Below are 14,040 nucleotides of genomic sequence, written 5' to 3'. Positions count from 1 at the left end.
CCTGGCGTCACTTTTTGCACCATGAACAGTGTAACAGTAGTCCAGACTGTGAGCTGTTTCCCATCTAAATCATATCATTCTCTTCCTGTATATAAAACAGAAATATGGAAACAGTGAGTGAGTTAAGGCACAACAAACAGTGTGAACCTGCTGCGAATAAATCAGAGCCCTGACAGCTCCGTAACAATGGACTCCACCTGACCTTTCCTTGTTGCTGCTCTCAGCACCACAGTGTCTGGAGGGCGGTGCGAGCAGGGGGCTGCAGAAAAGAGCACCGCTGTTCCAACACAAAACACGGAGCAAAACCAATAGCAACCACTTCCAACCACGTGTCTGAGTTTGGTTTATCGCATCTGGCCGTTTGAGTCGTCGTTATCAGAGAGGAGAAACAGGGAAACGCTTCCTGTTGTCAGGACGAGGAGGAGGAGGAGGAGGAGGAGGATGAAAAGGCTCGATGGATAAACAAGACGCAAACAAGGTGCAGGCGTCTGACGGTGGTGGAGTTGATTTCATGTTGTTACCGAGATGTGTTTCTTTTAAAGAGTCGCCCAGACGCCATGTGACAGACAGATGGAGCGCTGAGTCATGAGTCACACAGGCACTTGTTTTTAGCACAGCAGCGACTGAGCATGAAGGTTTAAAATACAGCAGAGACGAGCTTAGAGGAGCAAATCTGTAACCCCATACTCTCTCTCTCTCTCTCTCTGTTATAATATCTTGAATTTCTCAGCAAGCCCTCCTCTGTCACCTCTCTTTGTAAGGCCTGCACAAAGAGACGTGGGACTTGTTCCACCCTAATCTCTTTATTCCACCTCCAAGTTCAGGATTTCTCACTCAGTCCTCTTTCATCAGCTCTGGCTGTAGCGCCGGGAAACTCCAAAACATATCCAACAATGTCATTCAGGGTAGAAAGTTAACATTCAGAGTCTTCTCTGCGGCCCGAGCGTCTCACAGCTCTCCATCATCTGATACTCTCTCATTGAGTTGCAAACGGTGTCGGATTCAACTGGGTCAAGGCGCTGTAACTGTGCACGGAGAGGACTGATCCCTGACAATCTTGGTGTCAGCACTTATAAATCAGCCCTCCGCACGCTGGTTCTCTGTGGTTTTTCCCTTCTTGTACGTAGAGATGTAAAGGCTGCTGCAGCAGTCTCGGCATGTGCAACGTATTTGCTGCGCCCCACATGGTAAACGGCGCGTGGGAGCAGGGCCAGGTATCTTAATCCCCATCACCCTTGGGATTCCCCACCAAGAGATCCCATTAGTGAGGATAAAAGCTGTAATGTAGTCCGGAGAGGCTCGGTGGACTTGTGGTGCGCTGCAAACCCCCACAGGCCAGCAGTGACCTCCATCTGATCCCTCACTAACTGGAATTACAGCTCCGGCTCCAGCAGGCAGTGTAAAAGAGCAATGAACTGTAAAGCATTTTGATGTCTTAAAAACCTCCTGAGACCCTGCGTCCTCATACGAGGACATTACATTTTTGCCTCTTAGCACCATGATACTCAGTTTTTTTAAACTTTGACCCATTAGCCACATTTAGGGACACTGCCCGCGCCATCTTGTGGTGACACCATGACATTACACCAATTTCAGTGAAAACAAAATGGCGGGAATATCAGCGAAAGCCTTCTACAGCAGCTCCCGAAAGAAAAAAGAGCAAGGTAAAAAATATATCCAAATATTATGTATGAAACCAGTGTATTTATGTACAATAATGTCTCTAGTTTCATATAGCATAAAAATTTTACACATTTTAGTAATAGGATCAAATTAGAACATCAGTAAATGTCACATACTCGTTTGAGGACATCGGAACGATATTACATTATTGATTGTACCATGTTGTTAGCTAAACTTGGGAATATTTAGATGAGTTTACAGTTGTAAATAGTTATGTTAAGTGGTATATGTGGTTAGATAGACTTTTAATAAATAAGTTTACAGGTGTAAACACTTTACACCTTTAACCTTTCATTTTAACCTTAGAATTAAATCACTAGCGGGCTAGCTAGCTAGCTAGCTAGCTAGCAAACTAGCAAGTTAACTAGCAAGGTAGCTAGATAAGTAGAACTAACTAGATAACTCGCCTACATATGTTAGCCATCTGTCTCTGGTATAGATTTTGATTTGGAGTTTATTTGTCATGTTATCATTCCAGGGAAACTTTCACTGTCAAGAGCAGAACAATTGCTCATGGCAATTGCAGACAACTCTGAGGTTGAAGACTTCTCAGATGGTGATAATGATGATAATGATCCTGCTGTGGATGAAGTCGCTCTACATGATGTTGACCTCATGACTGTAGAACCACAACCTGACGATTCGGAAGATGATTATTCACCACCTGATTCACCAGGAAATGATTCGGATGAAGAATATTCTCCCCCTGATGCAGCTGAAGATAGTGACTCTGAGAATGAGAGTGAGCCACAATATCCACAAATGCAGAAACGTGGCCGTAAACAACAGCGTGTTGAGAATGATGGTGAGCCATAACCAGTGTTTTCCATTAATTATCGAGACTATGGCGGCCCACCACAGCCTCAGTCTCGCGCCATAGTCTCTCCCAGAAAAAAATAGTATATTCTTGTATTTTTTTTTTTACAGCATTTCATCATCTCTCATCTCTGTCAGTCAGCCCCTGCATGCATTACAAATACAATGTATTATATTTTTATTATTAGAGCTTGACGAGGATGATCAAGGACGTGGAGAGCCCAGGGCAGAGCCTAGAAATGCTGGACGTGGAGAGCGCTGGAGGTCTGCTCCATTTACTCCAAACTTAGTCCAGTTTCATGTTGAAGAGGATGAACTGATAGAAGAGCGAGCAGGTTGGCAGCCACTGGATTATGTGGAGCAGTACATCGACTCAGAGCTGATGAAAGTCATCGCAGACTGCACAAATGCCATGTACCTGGCTAACAGTGGGAGAGCTCTCAACACTTCGGTTGATGAGATATATCACTTTTTTGGAGCAGCGATCTTGATGTCTTGTGTGCCTTATCCACAGACGAGGATGTTTTGGTCCAATGCCCTAAGAATCCCTGCCATTAGTGACAAAATGTCACGTGATCGCTTCTTCAAACTGCGAAGCCATCTGAAAGTAGTCATCGATGATGATGTTCCAGAAGATAAGAGAAAAACAGACAAATTCTGGAAGGTGAGGCCTTTTATGAACTGCATACTCACCGGCTGCCGCCTTCAAGCCCATCCAGAATGCGTCTCAATAGACGAGCAGATGATCCCGTTCACAGGGGCCTGTCCGTTCCGACAGTATGTGCCACTAAAGCCGAATCCAGTGGGAATGAAGAACTTTGTGCTGGCATCAGTGGATGGAATCGTGCTAGACTTTGAAGTCTACCAAGGTTCAAAGACACTGGGTTTGCAGGTTCAGGACTCAGATGGATTAGGTCTAGGAGCACTGGTAATCAAACGGCTGTCTGAAACCCTGACTGCTGGCACAAAAGTGTATTGTGATCGCTTCTTTACAACCACACTCGCTGTTGATCTTATGCTGAAGAATGAGATCTACCTTACTGGTACAGTGATGAAGAACCGGGTCCCACAAGCAGTAAAGAAGCTTCCAGATGACAAAACCCTGAAACGCCAGGGAAGAGGTGCCTCCTCCACAGTAACCAGGGCAGATGGGAAACTGTGCGTGGTTAAGTGGTATGACAACAAGCCAGTTGTGATGCTCTCCACTGTTCATGCAGAGCAGCCAGAGGACACTTGCCAGCGGTGGTCCAAGAAGGACAAAACATATGTCACCGTCACACGACCAAGCATCGTCCGCGAGTACAACTCAAAGATGGGAGGAGTTGACATGTCAGATAGGATGATGAGCTACTACCGAATGAGTGTGCGGACGAAGAAGTGGACCATTCGGATGTTGATGCACTTCACAGATCTTGCTCTTGCCAACAGCTGGCTGCTGTATCGCAAAGATAACCGGGAAAATGGTACCCCAAGGAAATCTATCATGAAGTTTCTTGAATTTCGCATGGTAGTGGCTCAGATGTTCCTCAGCAAGTGTGATGTTCTTCACAAAAATGCTCGTGTCACAGAAGCAGAGAATGAGCATGGACACCTTCTTCCACCTGGCAAAAAATCTCGGGTCACTCCAATCCCCCACGTCTCAGTCCGTTCCAGTGCTGCTCATCTCCCGGAGATGGTTGGCTTGCAAAACCCTATGCGTTGCAGAGCACAAGGCTGCAGTGGGAAATCCCGTGTGCGATGCATGACATGCAATGTGCACCTCTGCTTGCAAAGTGAACGCAACTGCTTTGCAGCATTTCACAGCGGCCAGTAGGGCCGCTGTGAAATGCTGCAAAGCAGTTGCAGCGGCCAGTAGGGCTGTTCCAGACAAGCAGACAGACTGCTTTCTGGAAAGATAGAGGAGTTAGGCTAGTTAGAAATAAGCTAAAGTTCAAAGGCTGCTCAGGGAAAGTAACTGAAATCACTTTCTGATTTATTCGGTTTCTTTGAACATGTGTTCAGGCAATGAATTCCACTGTGTTAAGCACCATTTCACATGAGCAAACAGAGACATAATATTTAGTAATATGTGGCATTATTCGTACTGTTGTTGTTTTGTTTAGCCATGTTTAGGTCTTGAAATGAACTGTTTACCCGGTACTTTCCAGTTTAATTTTTGTATAGCCATGTTTAGGGCTTTAAATAAACAGCTGTTTTCACTTAATGTATACTCTTTAATGTTTACATTTTAAAATAAATTTCTGTATACTTTTTTGACCTATGGTGTCTATTTGTGTCATACAGTAAGATCGACCCATTGTCCTCATATGAGGACATTGATTTTTGAGAAAACTACTTATGGTATGAAGCTAAAATTTTGAATTTACACTAATTGGGTCCTTCTGGTCCCAAACAGCAAATAATGTTTCTTAAGGTTATGATAAACCCATTGTCCTCATATGAGGACATCATTTTTTGCAAAAACTACTTCCTGTACAGAAACGAAGTTTAGTTATTATGTTTATTAGGTCCTACTTATCCCAAATAGCAAGGAAAAATAAAAAATGCACACCAGACAAAAGCTCGGGTCTCAGGAGGTTAATGAACAACATACACACAGCAACAAGTCCAATAAAGGGCATCTATAAATGTGAAAAGAGCAGCAGTATTTGCAGATGCTGTAGAAACCACTACAAACACATGAAGGCCTGCGGAGGGTGAGAGGGACTTTAAAACTCCTATAAGAAAATAAATAATAATGCAAGTTTTTTGGAATGATGTCACAGTGTTATTAGATGAAAGTCAGAGCAGCTATGATTCTGTAAATGTGTTTCTGAAAGGCACAATTCACTAATAAATGAAAATGTAGTCATTATCTACTCACAGCCGTGCTGGTGGAAAGCCGAGTGAAGTTTTGTAGTCCACAAAACATTTCTGGGGCTTCACAGTAAAAGAGCGCTGCAGCACTCTCCTAAACAACTGAAGAAGATTGAGACTTGAACCAAAACTAAAATAAAACATGGCTCCATACAGCTTGTCTGGTGTAATCCAAGTTTCCAGAAGCCCCGAGATCCCAAATTGATTTGAGAAGTCATTATTAAAGGATTTTCAGAAGCTGAAACTTTCCCCTCGGATCATGCCGGAGCTGTATTTTATACTTTGTTTTTAGTTTCTTTTGGTTAACTCCTGGTTCAGCGCCTGGCACGCTTGAAATCAAGCAACCCCACAAAAAGACTGTGCTCACAGTCACATCTCTCTGGACCACTTGCATGTTATAAACAACTTCTGCTGTCTAACAGTCGATGTAGAGTCCTTCCATTTAAACACAAAAGACTGAAGAATTATTTCATACATCAGTTTGTCCTGCTGCTGAACCAAAATCTGTGTGGCGCTTAATAAGATCTGTATCTACAGATATAACGTGGCATGTTTCATGGTCATGACGGTTTGGTGTGCTTTTATGAATATGTGTATGTCCAACCTGTGTGTAAAATGAATCACAGTGCAAACTCACAATATGTTGAATCATATTATATCGTATAGTAATAATTATTCAATCCTGCCGCTCTTCTGCGTAACTCTGTGTTCAACCTGTGTGTAGATATCTCAAGCAGAGCTGCCAAAGGAAGCAAAATAAATTTCAGTGTAAACTCACAATAAAGTTGTAGCGTATCATAACGTATCGTATCGTATCATATTCTATTGTTCCTATCGTACCATAACAGAGCACAACATAACATAACATATCGTATCATAACAATTATTTAATCCTGCTCTTCTGTGCAACTGTACGTCCAACCTGTGGCTACATGTATGCCTGTACTGGACATGATGCAAAATTGATTTAAGTGTGAATTTGTATCGTACCATAACGTAGCATATCGTACTGTGACCTGTTGTATCGTATTGTATCGTTTTGTATTGTATCGTATCATATCGTATTGTATCGTTTTGTGTCGTATTGTATCGTATCGTGTCGTATTGTATCGTATCGTGTTGTATTGTATCGTATTGTATCATATCGTATTGTATCATTTCGTGTCATTTTATCAGTTCTTCTAGACTTTCACAATGTCAGCTTATGCGAGAGAGTCTTTCTGGGCCAGTGTGCATCACAATGCCTGGCATTCGTCCTGGGGACCTGAGTTGTTTAGAAGAATGCGGTAAACGCCGTTTTGCCTTGAAGCTGCGGAAATGTTTTGTGGACAACAAAGCTTCACCTGACCTTCCATCTGCATGGGGGTGAGCAGATAATGACCCATGATTTGTGTGAACTGTTCCTTTTTAGAAGAGAAAAACTGAGTCTCGCATGTTAAAAACTGAGGAATCTGAAGGGAGAAGCTGTGTCCACATTCTTCTCAGACATACAGTGCAGCACATAGCCCTGGGTCAGCATCTGGTGTCACTGAGCAATAATCACACACGATGTGAACACCAGAAATAATTCATCGACTAGAGCCGGAGAAATTTATTCTCTTTAATGATGTCTGGAGAGTGATCAGGGTGGGTGTCGAAGCATGAAAACGAAGAAATCTGAGACACCTGAACATAAATCGCAACCTTCCTCCTGAACAGGGATGAAAAGGAAAAAAGATCACAAGTAACAAATGATCAATTTTTCTTGATTGCCAAAATATAAATGACTTGAGAGTTAAGTTGAGGAACAAAGAGGGGGAAAAACCAGAGGCCTTCAGCAGGAACACACTCAATACACCAAATAGTAATAATCATCATAGTAAGTAGATTCAGGCTTCATATCCAAGTTGTTGCATCATCGCAGGTAAACAAACAAAAACGGGTCAGAAATCAAGAGGCGGTTGTGTTTCTCTGGGCTGCGTTCACCACTTTCTGGCCTCGGTTCTCTCTGTAATTACTTTAGTATGTTGCCTTTCATAGTTTATTTTGTGCGTTTCATTTTAAGTGAGACTAAAGGAAAGAGTTTTTTGCTTAGGAGCCAGAGCCCTACAGAGACTCTGCTCTACCTCACCAAACAATGAGGACACAGTCCGCCGAGCCAAGAAATCACAGAAAAATGTTTCTGTAAGAGAAACGATATGTGAGCGTTTGAGCATCATCTGCGAGCCGCGAGCCTCGGCAGACATTACTCACCACTCAACACCGTCCTTCTATTCCTGTCACCGTCAAGCTTTTAGGCTCACGTGGAGCTTTGACTGGGATAATTATTTTTGGTTACAGTTTTGATTACAGCGTAATACTCAGTGCATCCATGATATTAATAAAATAATTACTGAGGACCTTAAATGGCACGAATGAGTGAGTTGATGCACGGGAAGAAGACAAGAGGAGAGTGGCTAAAGAACAACTCCATTTGCGAGGGACTTATGTTACTTAAATTAACTGTTTTTTTGTTTATTACTCAGAACACATTTAGTTTTCATAACCATTAACTGTCTGTCTGTTCTGCAACTTGCCTGTTGTTGTGTTGTCTTTGCTTTGCTGCACTTAGATTTTTATTGGTCTTTACGTCGTTTTACAGCTTTTACTGTAACTGAGAAAACTTTTGTGACTGTTGTTTCAAACCTCAGATGAAAACTAATTTAACTGTTCATAAAATGCACTGTCTGTGAGAAATTAAGCGCAGCAGTGTGGACAACAAGATGGAGAAATCGGATAATAGTGCCAACATCAATGTTATATCAGCTGCGGTATGACTTTTAACAGAACATTAGCTTTTCCTGATCTGGCAATTACAAAAAGGCTTTTCTGAATACAGTAATAATTTGATATGTGTAATTAAAATGCATAGTTGTTTACTGTATTCAAACTTTATAAACTATATATATATATATATATAAACTATATAACTTATACAGACTATATATATATATATAAATATATATATATATATATACTATATATATATATATATATATATATATATATATATATATATATATATATATATTGTGGGCTGTGGTCTAAAGCGTCTAAATTCTTGGCTCCAAAGTCAAATTCTCTGACTGCTGCACGGATTCTTTTGAGAATATTAAACCCCAGATTTTTCATATTATTGTACTTTTCAAATGAGACAGAAAGAAAGAAAAGGAAGGCAGACAAAAGCTAAGAAAACAAGTCTAGAGAATGTTTACAACACTGGGATGTTTTTCATTTGTGCAGCAGGACATGAACCTGCAGTTTTTGGTTAATTCCTTGCAGTTTAGCTGTTTGTTTGTTTTTTTTACCCATAGGAGCAATGGAGAGCGTTTTCTTCTACAGACATTGAAACAGTCTATTGCTGAGGTGGTGAGATAATAACACTGATTAATTCTTCATGACTGTAATGTATTAAGCACAGAAGCCTCTGAAGGTTTGATCATTTCCTGCTCACAGACGTCAACAGAGGAGTCTGATAGCAGTAAATCTTTCCGTCTCGCTCCACAGAGATGCAGAGAAATATCAGGACATGTCGTTCTGTCTCTCTTGTGCAGCGAGCTCATATTGTTGTCAAAGCTGTGACATGTTACAAGGAGCCGCGGACCATCTGGTAAAATAAACGAGCAAATAAAAAGAAGTTAACCGACCCCGCCCTCAGTTACAGCCTGGTTATGGTAAGCTGGAACACTTCCTCCTCCTCCTCCTCTTCCTCCTCCTCCTCCACAAACACACACACACCTGGTCAAAAGTCCACGTCCCTGTTATGATCCCTTCATCTGGAAACAAAGAGCCACATAAACCAGTGTCGTTTTCCCAATTAAGGAGAAGAAAGGAGGTCTGGAAGATGAAGAGAGACAGCAGCAGCTTCTGGAGTCAGCATGAAAGCTGCTCATTTGCGAACACCCTGCTGGGTTAATTCAACCCCTGCATGAGTGTGTATGTTTTCACACTGGCCTACTGAACTCTTTCATTTCATGCCATCCGAGGACCTCTGGTGTGGACAAATAGACTCGGAGGAATGCACACATGATAATACACATGTGGAGTCATGACCGCACATTCACACTTTATCGGGAATGCTGAACGGAGGAGCACCTTTCTCATAACTTCCTGTTTTAACGTCAGATTCCTGTAAGTTCACATGATGAGCCGAAGAGTTTGGAGGCATTAGCAGCCTCCTTCTGCTGAATGTTCTTGTGTTCACAGCTGGTTTTAATATATGGGAGCCAGGGGCAGATAAGAAGATGGCCAGAAGCAGTGCAGGGGATTGAGAAGAGCTAAATACCATAACAGAAAAACAACACATATATCACGACCCCCTGCTGACTCAGGCATTCACTCACATTACTCGCACAGGAGCAGCGACGATACAGAGAGATTTTAAAACAACTACAGAGGTTTAACTCCTGGTTTACTGATCGTATCTCCTCTGAGCATTTTTACTTGCATTTATCTCAGTATAGTAAGAAAATCTTTCAGAAGACTCTTGAAACAAACGCCACTTTTCTTTTGGGGAGTAATCATCGGTGTACCTCAGGGATCCATCCTCAGCCCTTTGTGCTTCTCTATCTTTATGCTTCCTCTTGGTTTATATTCAGTATTTGTTTGTATATCACAATTTATTATTCAATGTTATTTGAATATGCAAAAGAAAACATTTCTAATTAAAAATACACACCTTCACAGAACATCTGAAATTTCTTATGTCTTATGCAGAGAGATTTCTCTTTTTATCACTCAAAAATTGACGTTTCTGAGGTGTTATCCCAGGTAACAGTCACTAAGCTGCAGTCTCACTCATTTTGGTACTCAAAATAAGACCCGCTCGTGAGTGTGATTCGCACGTAAACTGTCATGTGTGGCCTAAGCACAGTAAGAGCACCTGCCTCCCTCTCATATCAGTGAGGTTTGTTTGTGCCTTAGATGTTTCTGAACTAATGATAACGGTGATCATTTGTTCAGTTTGGGCCTGGTGCCTGGCTAGGGACATGCTCAGGTCCATGGTAGAAGCTAGCCTGATGCCGACAAAGCGGTTCGGGTCACTGCCCTCATCTGTCCGTGACGAGATGCACAAGCGACCTCAGTAAGTTTGGTAATGTGATGCCTTTGCTTGAGGTTAATGTTGAACCTCTGTGATAAAACATAATGAAAAAAAAACTGCAGGAATTGATTTTCTTTGCAACTGTGTTTAACAGCGTCCTGCTTGACAACACCATGCAGAGATCATTAGAAAGCTGGTACAGGTCCCTCGCAGGCCACTAACAAGGATCTGATTGTGCTGTGGTGACATTTTTAGTTTAGAAGCAGTTCTTGTGGTCTTGTTCATGGTAGAAGTGCAGCGAAATGAAAGCTACAAACAGCCTGAGTGGTTGTTAGTTTGTCTGCGTCCTTCTGATTGTACTGAAGGTTTGTTTTCAGTTCTAGCTCATTGCTTTAATTCTCAAAATTACATGAATCTGCAAAGTAACTACTGACTAAATAATGTTGTAAAATGCAAGCTGTTAAATAATGTGCAGCGAAAATATTAATTGTAAATCAGTTTAAAGTTGTGAAAATAGAAAAACTCAAAAACAGTACATGTACCTTAAAACTGTACTTAAGTACACTACTTAACTTAATGTAAAGAGTAACTTTACACCAATGTAAATGTAAAAATTTACACTGACACGTCACCCATTAAATAGAATTAAAACTCTGTGTAAATAAATTATGAAAAGTGATTTCAGGTTAAATAAAACTGAGGTAGGGACTGAAACCTCCACAAGGAGACTCAAAACCAACAGAAACAGACCCAGAACCTCTACAAACAAACACAAAACATGTATACACACCATCAGCCAAAACATTTAAACACTGAGAGGTGACGACAGCATTGATCATCTTGTTACAATCAAATATCCTGCTGGAAACTCTTGAGTCCTGGCATTTATATCAACGCCTGTTTGATGAGTATTATCCACCCAAACATCATTGCAGACCAAATGAACCCCCTCATGGCAACAGTACTCCTCGATGGCAGGACAATACACGTGCAACACCTCAGAAACAGCTCAGGGAATGGTCTGATGAACCTGAACTGGCCTTTGAATTCCTCAGATCCCAAATCAGTTGAGCATCAAATCAGTTGAGCATCTGTGGGATGCGCCAGAGCCAAGTCCCATCCATGTCGGGGGGCCCCCATGGATCGTTCTTGGCTCAAGGTACATCCAATGGACGCTCAGTTGGATTGAGATCTGAGGAAGTCAGAGTCCAGGTTGACACTTTGAGCTCTTTGTCACGTTCCTCTGGTCGCTCCTGAGCAGTTTTTGCAGTGATGCAGCTGCATTGTCCTGCTGGGAGGCCACTGCCATGGAGGAGTGAGTGGTGCTTCTCAAAGAGGTGTCCAGGTGAAGGCTAAGACTCAAGGTTTCCCAGCAGAACGTGGCATTGTCACAAGCTGATCAATGTTATTTATTTCACTTGTTATTGGTTTTAATCTTGTGGCGGTTGGTTGGATGTACACATGTTAAAAAACACACAAACAAACACAAAACCACTACTAACACACAAATCCTTGACAAATAAAACACAAAAACTCCAAAAATAGAAAAGCTCAACAAACAAATACAAAACCATGAAAAATGGACGTAAAACCTCCACAAAAAAACAAACACAAAAAGACACAAAACCTCTATAAACAAAAAACCTCCACAAAGAGACATCAAACTACCACTGCTCATCTTTATCCTCCTGCAGGTGACTGACGAGTCGAAAGGAAAAAGACGAGCAGTCAAGACCAACAACTGGCTATTTACTGGCAATTTAAGTAATAAACCCTTTTTTTTTGTATTGCACTCTGTTGGTGATTTAATCCTGCTCATCCCTGATCTTTAAAGAACATGTTGAGTCTTTTGATGGAGTCCAGTGTCTCCTCTCGGTGACACTGTCAAAGCTTTAACTATATTTGATATGTCAGTTTTATTCTACAGTGGAGACCAGGGCTTCCATTACCTTCCTCATCTATTGCTATTTTGGGAATGATTGATTTAGAAACAGGCCCCATGTGTTGTTTAATAATGTCTGAGTAGGTTAGTCTCTCTCCATCCCTCATCACATTAATAATGCTGACAGCCGCTCAGTGAGAAGTTTATAACCTTTTACCTGCAGCTGATATGAAATATACCTGAAGTCCTGCCATAAAGTCATGAAGCAGACAGATAAAAGGTCATTTTGAGCAGCTAAAGTAGTTTACATGCCCATGATCCAGGGAATAAAACAGCTAACAGGTCAAAAAATAACAAAAAGGTTTTATCACTGAGCCTCAAATTCTGTTTTCAACTCAAGAAACTCCATATAAAGGTCCAGTGTGCAGGAATTTGTTTATCATCAAGCAATGAGCTGCTGTGATTCATCTGTTAGTTGTCAACTATCACTTTAATCGCAGAGCAGTCTGGTTCCAGCTTCTTAAATGCAAATCTGTTCTCACGTTTTCACTGTTCTCTGAAAATAATCGACAGATTAATTGGCAGTGAAAATATTTGTTAGTTGCGGCTTTAATCTAGTGATAAACGTGCAGATTGAAGTCAGTCTTTTCTAACTACCGACCTACCACAACAAAATCGTTTAAAAGGGTTAACTTTAAGATGATAAAAACACAATGATTGTTATCATCAGCCGATTAAAACATAATTATTACAAAGATGATATTCCATTTCTGCCGTAGATCCCTCTAAATCCTACACACTGGACCTTTAAGTACTAATTGTAGAGCTCTTGAGCAGCATCGTTACACTCTGAACAGTTTGATGTGTTGTCAAAGTGAGCGTTAAGCCCACCGTATCAGGCCCACAGGAGGTAAGGCAGCTGAGAGTGCAGACCTCCCTCCAGGGAGAGACAGACCGGCAGTGATTGCTGGATGAACCACAGCTCACCGCAACACACCCAACAAGCTGGCTGCCGCACGCCTGCTTTGAGTCATATCGACCGCAGAAAGCACTTCATCCTGCAGCAGCAACAGCAGATCTGACTGCGGTGGACTGAAGAAGCTGAACATTTCAACAGAGCGGCTCCCTGGACTCTCATTCAAACTCTTGCTGATCACCTCTGAGGTCAGCTGGACGCTCCCGTTTAGACATTACTCTCCACTAAACCCTGTCAAACCACAAACAGCAGCTCAGATAAGAGCAAGTGGAAAATGTGAGAGGAACGACAAATGGTTTCAACACAATGGCAGGTTTCGAAGTGCAGCATGAGAATGATGTGGGTTGACTGCACTTTTCCAAAGGTGCACTGCCAGTGTCAACTGGAAACCTGGACTTCTTGCAGCTACACGTCAGGAGCAGATTCCTGAGGCAGACGGGGAGGAAAAGCTGCTGAATATCAGCCCGACAGAAAGTCATGACCCAATTATAACAACAGAGAGAACATCTCAGCCGAAGGCCTCCGACTTCATCCATCACCAAGTCATGTTTTCTTTATTCTTGCGTGCCGTTTTAAGGCGTTTCTTCATGAGTCTCGAGTGACCGATTCTGAAACAATAGTAAAAAACGATGCATTTATTCTGCGACTTTAACACCGATCGGTGCAGGAGGTGTACCCAGGATAAAGGTGGAAGCATCTACACACTCAGGCCTTGATAGACGTCACTCAGTAGGCTTACAGAGGAACACTGCCACCTAGAGGTGAACA

General features: G+C 41.9%; 1 protein-coding gene across 1 annotated transcript; it reads left to right on the top strand.

The window, feature by feature from the left end:
- Positions 1-1,499: 1,499 nt before the first annotated feature.
- LOC119007600 (piggyBac transposable element-derived protein 4) lies at positions 1,500-5,031 on the top strand. Its single transcript, XM_037077382.1, has 3 exons — positions 1,500-1,664; positions 2,162-2,488; positions 2,688-5,031. The coding sequence occupies exons 1-3, from the start codon at positions 1,607-1,609 to the stop codon at positions 4,310-4,312; spliced, it is 2,010 nt and encodes a 669-aa protein (XP_036933277.1). The 5' UTR covers positions 1,500-1,606; the 3' UTR covers positions 4,313-5,031.
- Positions 5,032-14,040: the final 9,009 nt, after the last annotated feature.

This window comes from Acanthopagrus latus, chromosome 18, assembly GCF_904848185.1.
Source record: "Acanthopagrus latus isolate v.2019 chromosome 18, fAcaLat1.1, whole genome shotgun sequence".
Lineage (NCBI taxonomy): Eukaryota > Metazoa > Chordata > Actinopteri > Spariformes > Sparidae > Acanthopagrus > Acanthopagrus latus.
Note: the sequence above shows the minus strand (reverse complement) of the source record. Positions and strands in the feature narration are given on the sequence as shown.